Raw genomic sequence first — 13,632 nt, 5'->3', positions numbered from 1 at the left:
GGAAAGCCCTGCAAAAACACCCTGTATTTTGGCTTTAGTTGCTCATATCTGAAAAACTAACTCGGTGACCCCAATTTTTAATTGCACAAAAGTAATTCGCAGGCCAAAACGAAACTCTCTGCAAAGTTTAAAAAAATTCTGTGGAGCGGATTTAGAATTACTTTAAATTTTCAATTATTTAAGATGGCTATGAATCCGTTCCACAGACTTCTTTTAAACTTTGCAGAAAGTTTCATTCTCGCATGCTATTTACATTCCAAAATAAAAAAATGGGGGTCACCAAGTTCGTTTTTGAGATATGAGCAGCTAAAGCCATAATATGGGGTGTTTTTGCAGGGTTTTCCTGTTGCCACGGTAACCTTTTATGTCACAAAAATGACCGAATCATTGGTGTTTGATATGGTACCCCAACATTGCTGTTAAGTGTTGTAGTGTCAGTCCTTCTAATAAGAACGTTTCTTTCAAGTGTTGAAACTGGTTTGAGCCACCTTATAATAAAAGGGGAAAGTGTCTCAATCCTTTTGGTACTTATTGTAGACTAAGCAAGCGGAGTCGTGATAAAGTATTAATGTTCTCACCAGCTAAAGCCTTCACAACGTTTCTTCCTCCCACTTCTTTTTGTTAGTCGCTCGGGTAAAAACCCAATGAAATTACACAGGTACGAGGGTCATTAGTTCGTGAGAACACGAATGTTTTCACCGCTATTGGGGTACTTAAAAATAATGTAATACTGATTACCACAATTGGGTAGTCTATGGAGCTTTGTGAATTTGTTGAAAAGAACAATTTTTTTACCATTTGACTTACTACCAAAAAACAGGCATTTTTATTAGCAATGCTCGTGTTATTCGTATATTTTACATAATTCAATTTTCAACATTGGATACTGAGTTTTTAGCGTTATGAATGGCTTCGTAAACCGTATGATCGCATCCAGTGTTGACAAGCAGAAACGCTTGTGCCGCGAAGCGAAATTTCCAAATGCTTAGAGGTTATTAAAATTTACTAAAAAGTGTGTTAGATACGAGATTGGTTACAGCGAGTCCCATCTCATATCGAACGCGCACCTACGGAATAGAGTGTTTTCACTCACGTCATCAGTAACCTTTTTTTTCCACCAAAACAAAAGAAAACATTTGTATTGTAAATGAGCTCAATTCACGGAGGATTAGTTGGGGACACCAACATGGCCGCCGTGACGTCACGTGAAAACACTCTATAATTAGGGAGTTTAAGCAACAACGCCTTCTAGCAACGACCAAGCCACAAAGTGACAACAATATTGTTGGTTAAAAAATGAAAAATAATCATGCTGCACCAGAACATATTTCAGTGAATTTTTTTGCCATAAGCCACAAAACAATAAGGCGAGCATAGAGCAACGAATTGTTCATTTTCTACCTTTACTTTTAAAATGCGCCTGTTTTGTACAACGTGAACATGATGGTATAATCGCTAAATACTTCGACAGTTCTAAGTTACATTTTGGAGTGACGTTTTGGCATTGTTCTTGCTTCAACTCCCTTTTGCTAAATAGTAGCTGCTATTTCTCAGATTTCTTTCTTTCTTTCTTTTTTTCTTTATTTATTTATTTATTTATTCTCATAGTATCATTTGTAGAATACAGAGCACTTCTGTAAAAACGAGGTCTGCGTTATGAAAATTAGTTTTTATTCCCAAGTGATAGATAACCAATGGCGGAAGATATTTATGGCAATTGCAATGGCGAACCAAGGAAGAGCCATTACAAATCTCTTATTAATCTCCTGCTTATCAAGCATCTCACTTGGAAAATGAATGAGATGGTTGAGGTTTAACAATAAATATCCTATTTTAAGAACGAATACTCTGAAATGTATACGGCAAAAGACACTTATTAGAACCCTATCAGGTTGAAACATAAAAGAAACAGTTGATCAACAGAGATCAATATCGTTGAAATACAATAAAATTGGTAGGAAAAACAAAAACTTGAATGTCAAGCAGTATGACAATGCTCGCTCAAAGAAGTCTTCCGTTTAAAAAGCTCAGGACAAAACAGCATTATATGGATCAGAATTGCCGTGCCTATAGCGTGTACAATAACAATGGCCACAGGACTTTAGGAGGTACAAGCTCTAGGTAATGGTCCATCTGCTATATCGCATGCGTGACTGTCTAATTGCAACGTTCACCCCTATATTCACTAACTTCCGACTCTGGGAGTTGTTGGTATCTCTGCGATGCTCTTCGAGTAGATTATTTTCTTGCCAGCGTCAGCTTACAAGTGTTTCTGTTGACTTTAATTCCTTCATGTCCTTTTCAGAGCAGAAATTTAAATCTTTACAGTCGATATCGTTTCCTCGCAAACGCAACGTTTTGATTCGGTGTCCTAAAAAACAACGTACGATAAACGGATTTTTATCGCTCTTTCTTTCGTTATTCTCGAACACTGACTGTCGTGGAGTGGACTACAAATGAATGACGCGAAGGCAAAACCGAATCACACGGCGTCTGGTAAGGGTGAGAAAACGGAGGTCATACCATGCAGTGATTCAACAATAACGTAACAATTGGTAGAAAGTCGGAAAATAATACATCATTACCTGAGCAATGTTTGGGCTCTTCCTTTTCACTGCGGTCACGACAACAAACACGACACAGATTGAATGAACACTTCATGCCCTGAAACACATGCAAGTGACACGTGAAATTCTGAACGTTTCAAAGATATTTATATAATAACTTAATCAATGCTCGCGCGCATGCACTCTGATTGGTCAATCAGCTATGGTTTATTGTGCCAGTAAACTCATGGAAATTTCGCGCGTCTTCTGCGGGTCGTGATTTACGATTCTTCTCGTGTTCTTCCAATACCCCGCATGGTTTATCAGCCTATAAACCATACAAATTTCTGGTCTATTGCTTAAATCGGAGCGGCGGCGACGCAAGAAAATAATCATATTGTTTCAATGCCGGTAGAAAAATTTTCGTGCGCCATACTCTGAGAAAGAGCAACGTGAAATAACCATCTTTGAGACGGACAAAAACGTGAGTATTTATTATGTACAAGTATAGAGATCTACGTACATTTCTGTTATGAAGTAAAAAGGACATATGATGTCTTCACTTGTAAAAAGTTGTCGTATCGGCTTTAATTGGTCATACGATTTGTTTTCACTAGTAAAAGAATTGTCGTCTCAGCCTTTTGATCGGTTACTTTTGTGTTGACCTTTGACGCGGGTGGCCTGTGCACCGACTTGTAAACATGGCGGCCGACCGGTGTATGGTTTTCAAAGTTTTTGTTCTTTTATTTTATCTAAGTCCCGCTCTTTCTTTAGAGCTGATAAGTTTATTTCTTCTGAGTGAATACGAGGATACGAAGTGGGTAAGACCCTCTTTGTCTTGAAAGATAAGGTAAGTATATTTCTGAGTGGATACGCGGGTACGCAGTGGGTAAGACCCGGAGTAACTGCAGTGCTTTCTTCTTCACACGATCTCGTCAACCGAACCGTAAAATGAAAGCTAAAATTTTGCAATAGTGCTTAGGCCTAATCACTGAAACTCGCGCTTAGGGTTAATCAGTAAACTTGTGCTATTTCGAGAAAAGTGTAGTTAACCGAACCATGAAATGGAAGCTAGAACGAGGCAATGTTCTTGAGGCCACGCTTAAAGAATGAGGTATAATGCACAGTAATTTGTAATGCATCATTTTTTTTCACTCGATCATTGTGCTTTATGAACGAGCAATACATATACATCAATGTCCTTCGCTCAGTTTGCGCATCACAAAGGAGAAAGACTGGGAACCAGGAAAACGAGTGCGTATCCGCGTATCCACTAAGCTCGGTGTTTCCACTGCGTATCCGCGTATCCATCCAATTTAGTTTATAGCCTCGAGGTGTTAGGGCATTCTGCAGTTAATCCTCCTTTCCTTATAGTCTTTTCTTGAGACAAATTTGTGAGAGCATGCACAAAAGGGAAAATTAATTCCGTCAGTAGTGTTGCATAATCACAAGTAGTCTCTCAAACGATAGCGCCGATTCAACGATTCTCTTGTGAAGCAGATAAACAAAGGAGAGAAACAAAAAATAATAAACACTTCAACCTTTTAATTAGCCCGCGTTCCTTCCCTTTTCTAGCGCCCGACACGCAGTCTACTTTTTAATCTGTTTGAGTACTGACTAGAAATGCAATTGGAGCCACCATCATATCCAGTATGACTTCAAACTTATCCCACCATGAAGTACACTTACTCAGTGATAATAATATTAGTAACTAAATAGTTACTGGAGATACTCCTCTCGACTCACAAGTCTCCAATTCTTGACAGTCGATAGGATAGGCTAGCTAAGTCATTGGAATAGACCTTTATTCGCCGAAGACGAGGTAGAAGTCTTCGAATAAAAAGAAGCTAATTCTTCGACGAGATTCTTGTATTCTTTATGCAGCGTCAGTGCTCGAGTGATCGTCGCAGCAACAGCATTTATTTTTATTTTTTTATTTTTTTTTTCTAAGAAAAGGCGCGGCTGGCAATTAGACAAAAACATGACAAACACTCGTGACCCAATGAGAGTCGAACGAATGTTCAAAAAGTTATGCAAAGACGAATTTGCATTACAATGACGACAAGCAATTGTGGGATTTAAAATCGTTGGAACGATCAAGTCACGCGAAAGGAACCTGTGCAAGAGCTTTCGACTTTTGTCAAGGACTTGCCACTCTCGTAGGGACTGCAATCTTACGAGAAATAACCTTGTAGAAAGATTGTCGTCTCCACAACTTGTGTACGAAACCTTCAACATGGTATGGAAATTTCAACCGTGTTTGTCGCTTACAGCGATTTGGCTGTTCTGGTTCAAAGGTGAGTGCCGCTTGTTTATAACTATTAGAGCTGATTCAGAAATTTTCATGCTGAATTTCGGTTCTAAAAGCCTGGAGTTAAAAGATGAGAGCAGAGCTTCCAGTATACACATTCTTTAACGCCTCTGTGACAGTGTTCTATCCTTAGGGTTATAAATATCAAATATGTACAACAAGATCTTTGGAGCAGATTCTGTTGCCTTTTAGATCATGATCAGCGTAAAATGTTCCAATCCAAATGTTTAAAAACTGTACGACTTACCATGGCACACAAAAATGTGATTATTGCAGATTATTTTCCGACTGAGTGAATGCAGTGAAAGCAGTTTATCGGCCAGGGTTATTGGCCAATCATGCCCCGATTCAAAATGGTTGGTTAAACGTTTACAGTTTGCAAAGCGTTCCAGTGAAAACCGACCTTAGCGCCGAAAGCATTTTGTACAATATCATACTCTCGTGTGTGCATAGTTCATGGGCTGATCATAAACGAGGAAAAGTAGATGTCGTCTTGGGTGGGTACTAAGACTAAAGAATGCCGGAAAGGTTTAATAAAAGCCTCAAATTTCGTGATTTCATGTCGTCTTTGTCGTGCAGAGTACCGCAAAAATGAGTGCTGAAATGCTTGCAGCACGATCTTTTTTCCTCTTTTAACAAAATTAAACCATTGTTTTGTGCTGTTGTCGTTGCCGTTGAAACACAATCAACAAAACGGTAGAACAGAGCAACTATTACGAGCCCAACCCTGCCGGTGGCCAACCATTTGGCTATGAGAAGAACCAGGGACTACCAGGATCAAATTCAACGAGTGGTCAGAGCGGATCTCCATATCTCAAGGCAAGCGTTCTAACCACTGGGCCACACTGTCTCGCTATCTTGATTAAAATATCTTTGGGGCTTTAAAGTCCCCCATACACCAGGGTGTGCGAGTTGACTGAAAAAGAGAGAGCCGGACGGCAAATATTCGACTCAAGATACTGAATGAAGTAGTGGGCACAATAGAAAAGAAACACAAATTAAAGCAACACTTTGCTGGAAGCGGATGAAATTAGCAAATTAATAGAGCTTCAGGTGTCTTGAATTTGTAGCAACTTACAAGGTTTTAAACGTTGAATTTTGTTTAAACTATCATGGATATTACTATTCAAGAGAGGCACCTGCCAACGCGGTTGAAAGGCGATGCGTGACTTCAGTCACAAGATTCGCAATATCCTACAACTTGTATTTATAATAAGCAAGAAATTGGAACAAGATTTCAAGCTCAAAGAAATCAAGCCTCCAATCTTAAAGCAACAATGTGTGGTTTATTTATTTTCATGTCTTATGTGTGTGATGCCGATTAAGTCGTGTTTGAAGGTCTAATTTGCTGCAATTAGAAAGACTGTCTTCTCTGGGGGAATCATACAAATCAACTCTAGCACTCTTTTGGTTTGACTCATCTTCACAAAAATAATACCGAGATAATACCGCGATAGAAATGACAGTTTCAGAAAGGTAAAGCTTTGTTCTGAATTTAGCACTTATTAATTGTTATCCAATCGCGCGGGGTCACTGGTATTAAAGTAAAGCAGTCTGGTACATTTATCAGCCTCTGGACTTTTAAGGGCGAATTTATGATAATGTTTTAGGGTCTAATTTGCTGTAATTACAGAAACTGATTCCTCGAGGAAATCATAGAAATCAACCCTAGCACTCTTTCGGTTAACTCAGTCTTCTTTATTTCACGACGTACCTTGAAACAACAACAGGTCTGAACAAACGAGCTAGCTCCAACCACCAGCTAATTCACTGGTACAATTAAAGCATTTTTATATTCTTTGGTACCGAACTGAACGTATCACCTGGCAAGCAAAACGCGCCTGCGCAGTGCCTACATTAGCATATCCTTTCTTCGACCTTTTAACTATTCCAACGATTCGGTTTTTGCACAAGTTCCGTTGAGGTTTGCGCACCACAACTTAAAATCAGAAATACGAAAACTATGAGGAACACGTTACAGCAGTTTAAAAAGCAACATATCTCAGAACTCGACAGAAAACAACAGTCGAAGACTATTATATAACAGAGCACGAACAAGAGAAATGGAGCGAGGCTCAAGGCACCGCCTAATCTATAAACTGTTAATGAAATTGTGTGTCACCGGAGTGCCTATTGTAATTAAAAATACAGTACTAAAAATACAGAATAATAGTACCAATCAATTTGAACCGCTAGTCACAATAACGTGTGGCGTTAAAAACTCACTCAAACCTATGCAAGGAACCCTTGTCAGCACATCAAAAGAACCGCTTCTTTTTCATGAAACCAATATATAACATTCTTAATTAAAAACCGAGTTGTTTTGAATTCCAAACATTTTGTTCCGTACACCTGTTCCACAACAAATTCATGATAGAAGAAAATGTTTATTAATCATAGCTAATATCTAGCCTTGTTCAGAGTACCTCTCACAATCTGTACTGAAGAATATTCAAGAACTTTTTAGTTTCTCATCTAGCGTTCATGAATACAATACACGATCATCAGCTAAATCATTGGGTGACTATTGTTTTTTCAGTGAATCGCAACTGAACTTAAAGTTGAAGTCTTTTGCTAAGTTTGGAACGAGATTACGAACTCTCTTCATCCTGAGGGCCACGCACTTAAAAAAAGGCCATTCAAAAAAACAAACTTCTGCTTACAGTACTCAGAGTTGAGGATTCATTGATGTCAAAATTGAATACTGCTTGTCAGAGCTATTTGTCTGCAGTCTGCGGTCTGTAGTTATCATACACCTGAAGGGGAAGAAGGAAAAGAAGAAATTCGAACTTCAGGATTATGAGACGCTGAAAATTAATAAAATGGAAAAGGAAACGCCCCTTCATCCAAATGTGCCTCTTGCTCAAATTGTAGAACTTGAAGGGGACTGTGCCAAAAGAATCACAAAGTTTGGATTTATCACTACAAACACACTCGGCAAAATTAAAATAAACACTAAAGCCGTGATCACCGATCGTTTCACATTTACCTCCGCAAATGTCATTTATTGCATAACCTGTTCGTCAGTTATGCAATAAATTATTCATTGACGAGACAGATAGACGACTAGGTAACCGATTCCGCGAATACATTCGCGATGTTGAGAAGAATGACAAGGATGCATCTAAGCCTGTCGCTCGTCATTTTAATCTCCCTAACTACTCCAAAAAACACATGGCTATCTGCGGCCTTTCCCTACATCTAGGTGCGACGGAAAGCCGCAAGAATCTGGAACAAAAATTCATCTTCCAAACGCTCGAAGCGTCAGCTTTTAGAATCTCTGTACGGTGGCCAATTTCCATTATCAACTCTGTTGATAAAACCAAATTTTTGAAACAGAGAGAGCCGGACGGGAAATGTTTGACTGAAGATACTGAATGAAGTAGTGGGCACAATAGAATGGAAAAACAAATTAAAGCAACACTCTGATAAAAGCGGAAGAAATTAAATTAGCAAATTAATGGAGCTTCAGATCTCTTGAATTTGTAACAACTTATACAAGGTTTTGAAATTTGAATTTTGTTTACACTATCATGGATATTACTATTCAAGAGAGGCACCTGCCAAAGCGGTTGAAAGGCGATGCGTGACTTTAGTCACAAGATTCGCATCATCCTTCAACTAGTATTTATAATAAGCAAGATATTGGAACAGGATTTCAAGCCCAAAATAAGTAAGCCTCCAATCTTAAAGCAACAATGTGTGGTTTATTTATTTTCATGTCTTATGTGTGTGATGCCGATTAAGTCGTGTTTGAAGGTCTAATTTGCTGCAATTAGAAAGACTGACTTCTCGGGGGAATCATGCAAATCAACTCCAGCACTCTTTTGGTTTGACTCATCTTCACAATAATAATACCGAGATAATACCGCGATAGAAATGATATTTCAAAAAGGTAAGGCTTTGTTTTGAATTTAGCACTTATTAATTATTAACTAATCGCGCGGGGTCACTGGTATTAAAGTAAAGCAGTCTGGTACATATATCAGCCTCTGGACTTTAAAGGGCGAATTTATGATAATGTTTTAAGGTCTAATTTGCTGTAATTACAGAAACTGACTCCTCGAGGAAAACATAGAAATCAGCTCTAGCACTCTTTCGGTTGACTCTTCTTTATTCCACGACGTACCTTTGAAACAACAACAGGTCTGAACAAACGAGCTAGCTCCAACCACCAGCTAATTCACTGGTACAATTAAAGCATTTTTATATTCTTTGGTACCGAACTGAACGTATCACCTGGCAAGCAAAACGCGCCTGCGCAGTGCCTACATTAGCATATCCTTTCTTCGACCTTTTACCTATTCGAACGATTCGGTTTTTGCACAAGTTCCGTTGAGGTTTGTGCACCACAACTTAAAATCAGAAATACGAAAACTATGAGGAACACGTTACAACAGTTTAAAAAGAAACATATCTCAGAACTCGACAGAAAACAACAGTCGAAGACTATTATATAACAGAGCACGAATGAGAGAAATGGAGCGAGGCTCAAGGCACCGCCTAATCTATAAACTGTTAATGAAATTGTGTGTCACCGGAGTGCCTATTGTAATTAAAAATACAGTACTAAAAATACAGAATAATAGTACCAATCAATTTGTACCGTTAGTCACAATAACGTGTGGCGTTAAAAACTCACTCAAACCTATGCAAGGAACCCTTGTCAGCACATCAAAAGAACCGCTTCTTTTTCATGAAACCAATATATAACATTCTTAATTAAAAACCGAGTTGTTTTGAATTCCAAACACTTCATCCAGACACCTTTTCCACAACAAATTCATGATAGAAGAAACTGTTTATCATCATAGCTAGTATCTAGCCTTGTTCAGGGTACCTCTCACAATCTGTACTAAAGAATATTCAAGAACTTTTTATTTTCTCATCTAGCGTTCATGGATACAATACACGATCATCAGCAAAATCATTGGAAGACTATTGTTTTTTCAGTGAATCGCGACTGAACTTGTAGATGAAGTCTTTTGCTAACTTTAGAACGAGATTACGGAACTCTCTTCATCCTGAGGGCCACGCACTTAAAAAAAGGCCATTCAAAAAAACAAACTTCTGCTTACAGTACTCAGAGTTGAGGATTCATTGATGTCAAAATTGAATACTGCTTGTCAGCGCTATTTGTCTGCAGTCTGCGGTCTGCAGTTATCATACACCTGAAGGGGAAGAAGGAAAAGAAGAAATTCGAACTTCAGGATTATGAGACGCTGAAAATTAATAAAATGGAAAAGGAAACGCCCCTTCATCCAAATGTGCCTCTTGCTCAAATTGTAGAACTTGAAGGGGACTGTGCCAAAAGAATCACAAAGTTTGGATTTATCACTACAAACACACTCGGCAAAATTAAAATAAACACTAAAGCCGTGATCACCGATCGTTTCACATTTACCTCCGCAAATGTCATTTATTGCATAACCTGTTCGTCAGTTATGCAATAAATTATTCATTGACGAGACAGATAGACGACTAGGTAACCGATTCCGCGAATACATTCGCGATGTTGAGAAGAATGACAAGGATGCATCTAAGCCTGTCGCTCGTCATTTTAATCTCCCTAACTACTCCAAAAAACACATGGCTATCTGCGGCCATTCCCTACATCTAGGTGCGACGGAAAGCCGCAAGAATCTGGAACAAAAATTCATCTTCCAAACGCTCGAAGCGTCAGCTTTTAGAATCTCTGTACGGTGGCCAATTTCCATTATCAACTCTGTTGATAAAACCAAATTTTTGAAACAGAGAGAGCCGGACGGGAAATGTTTGACTGAAGATACTGAATGAAGTAGTGGGCACAATAGAATGGAAAAACAAATTAAAGCAACACTCTGATAAAAGCGGAAGAAATTAAATTAGCAAATTAATGGAGCTTCAGATCTCTTGAATTTGTAACAACTTATACAAGGTTTTGAAATTTGAATTTTGTTTACACTATCATGGATATTACTATTCAAGAGAGGCACCTGCCAAAGCGGGTGAAAGGCGATGCGTGACTTTAGTCACAAGATTCGCATCATCCTTCAACTAGTATTTATAATAAGCAAGAAATTGGAACAGGATTTCAAGCCCAAAATAAGTAAGCCTCCAATCTTAAAGCAACAATGTGTGGTTTATTTATTTTCATGTCTTATGTGTGTGATGCCGATTAAGTCGTGTTTGAAGGTCTAATTTGCTGCAATTAGAAAGACTGACTTCTCGGGGGAATCATGCAAATCAACTCCAGCACTCTTTTGGTTTGACTCATCTTCACAATAATAATACCGAGATAATACCGCGATAGAAATGATATTTCAAAAAGGTAAGGCTTTGTTTTGAATTTAGCACTTATTAATTATTAACTAATCGCGCGGGGTCACTGGTATTAAAGTAAAGCAGTCTGGTACATATATCAGCCTCTGGACTTTAAAGGGCGAATTTATGATAATGTTTTAAGGTCTAATTTGCTGTAATTACAGAAACTGACTCCTCGAGGAAAACATAGAAATCAGCTCTAGCACTCTTTCGGTTGACTCTTCTTTATTCCACGACGTACCTTTGAAACAACAACAGGTCTGAACAAACGAGCTAGCCCCAACCACCAGCTAATTCACTGGTACAATTAAAGCATTTTTATATTCTTTGGTACCAAACTGAACGTATCACCTGGCAAGCAAAACGCGCCTGCGCAGTGCCTACATTAGCATATCCTTTCTTCGACCTTTTACCTATTCGAACGATTCGGTTTTTGCACAAGTTCCGTTGAGGTTTGCGCACCACAACTTAAAATCAGAAATACGAAAACTATGAGGAACACGTTACAACAGTTTAAAAAGCAACATATCTCAGAACTTGACAGAAAACAACAGTCGAAGACTATTATATAACAGAGCACGAACAAGAGAAATGGAGCGAGGCTCAAGGCACCGCCTAATTATAAACTGTTAATGAAATTGTGTGTCACCGGAGTGCCTATTGTAATTAAAAATACAGAAATACAGTACTAAAAATACAGAATAGTAGCACCAATCAATTTGTACCGCTAGTTACCATAACTTGTGGCATAAAAAACTCACTCAAACCTATGCAAGGAACCCTTGTTAGCGCATCAAAAAAACCGCTTCTTTTTCATGAAACCAATTTAAACATTCTTAATTAAAAACCGAGTCGTCTTGAATTCCAAACACTTTGTTCCAGACACCTTTTCCACAACAAATTCATGATAGAAGAAAATGTTTATTATCATAGCTAATATCTAGCCTTGTTCAGGGTACCTCTCACAATTTGGACTGAAGAATATTCAGGAACTTTTTAGTTTCTCATCTAGCGTTCACGAATACAATACACGATCATTGGGTGACTATTGTTTTTTCCGTGAATTGCGACTGAACTTGTAGATGAAGTCTTTTGCTAACTTTAGAACGAGATTACAGAACTCTCTTCATCCTGAGGGCCACGCGCTTACAAAAAGGCCATTCAAAAAACAAACTTCTGCTTACAGTACTCAGAGTTGAGGATTCATTGATGTCAGAATTGAATACTGCTTGTCAGCGCTATTTGTCTGCAGTCTGCGGTCTGCAGTTATCATATACCTGAAGGGGAAGAAGGAAAAGAAGAAATTCGAACTTCAGGATTATGAGACGCTGAAAATTAATAAAATGGAAAAGGAAACGCCCCTTCATCCAAATGTGCTACTTGCTCAAATTGTAGAAATCTCGATCGGGTGTTTTGACAGACCTAGTTATTTTTAGAAACACTTTCCAGGGAAAAAATCCCGGGAAACAGCGTTTTCCTGGTTACGGTTAGCCAATCCTGCAATTTCGCATAAATTATTGTTGTGACTCTCGTTCGAACGACCCATACTTAATTTGGCTGTCCCTAGAGACAATCGTAACATTACTACTCTTATGGTCTCGTTACAATTCAATTCAAGGGCTTTCAAGCAACACAATTAAGATGAATGCAGGATAACTCGGACTATGAACAAACAACAGCCCTATATTCGTGTCTCGGCGTTTTGACATTTATTTTTAGATTGAATTTTGCGTGAATGAGACTCCCGGAGGAGTACTATGACTGACCAATCGCACGAAATTAACCTCACATTGCAGCGTCACATAACCAGAATACGGAAAAGGTAGCCTAAAAATAGATCTGTCTGTTCAAACTGCCGTGACATAAGCTTAGTTGCAATTGCTCGCTCCTAGTCGTGTGCTACTGGTGACTGCAAATCCTCATCTTAGTGCTTGAAACATTTTACTCGGGATTTTAACTTCCAAAGACCGCTGAATCTTATGGCGCTTTCCTTTTGTCAGATCTGGCCGGCCTGACCCGTCAGTTTACAAAGAAAATGCAACTATTTGAAGAAACTCTTACGTGATAAATACTCACATTCTTCTGGAGGAGTGTATATCATCCTCTAAGTGTGTTAATTTGAAGGCGTTGTAGAGTTAGTCCTTCCAAATGCCCGGTCTGGCCGATCAGTTCTGTCAAAATTGAAAGCGATGAAAAAAATCAAGACAAAAATATCGCAAGAAAAAAGTCGAAGGCAGCAAACCAACGATTTGGTCCCTCTCTCAGGAGAAGAAAACTGAAGCCAAACTGTTTTAAAAAGATTTCTCTTATTTATTTACTTATATTATAATGAAACGAATTAATTCACGGTATTTCGCTTGCTGTGAGTGTGCCATTCGTTATCCGCTCGATGTTGTAAGTAAAACTCACTCTTTCTCTGCCCTCCTAAGGAGATTCATCAATGAACAGTGTCCTTCTAAAAAGCTCTGAGAT

The 13,632-nt window shown here is 38.6% G+C and overlaps 1 protein-coding gene and 1 long non-coding RNA gene across 3 annotated transcripts in view; one reads left to right on the top strand and one right to left on the bottom strand.

Annotated features, from left to right (window-relative positions):
• Window positions 1-11: 11 nt before the first annotated feature.
• Window positions 12-10,318, bottom strand: LOC138059700 (uncharacterized). The gene is made up of 4 exons (XR_011134242.1): window positions 9,936-10,318; window positions 7,521-7,613; window positions 2,586-2,664; window positions 12-2,371 (listed from the first exon to the last, which is right to left on the bottom strand). It is a non-coding gene; the product is annotated as an uncharacterized lncRNA (long non-coding RNA).
• Window positions 4,727-13,632, top strand: part of LOC138059698 (polycystin-1-like protein 2) — a 41,446-nt gene continuing 32,540 nt past the window's right edge. The window contains exon 1 of one of the 2 annotated variants that reach the window (XM_068905307.1): window positions 4,727-4,843. In XM_068905307.1, the coding sequence (XP_068761408.1) occupies window positions 4,783-4,843 (61 nt within the window). In that variant the 5' untranslated portion in view covers window positions 4,727-4,782. Of the gene's footprint in view, window positions 4,844-11,083; window positions 11,168-13,632 lie in introns of those variants that run through there. The other variant, XM_068905308.1, reaches the window with a different exon arrangement.

Source organism: Montipora capricornis, chromosome 8 (assembly GCF_036669925.1).
Source record: "Montipora capricornis isolate CH-2021 chromosome 8, ASM3666992v2, whole genome shotgun sequence".
Classification (NCBI taxonomy): domain Eukaryota; kingdom Metazoa; phylum Cnidaria; class Anthozoa; order Scleractinia; family Acroporidae; genus Montipora; species Montipora capricornis.
The sequence above is the reverse complement of the archived record's forward strand: the minus strand, read 5'-3'. Positions and strand labels throughout refer to the sequence as shown.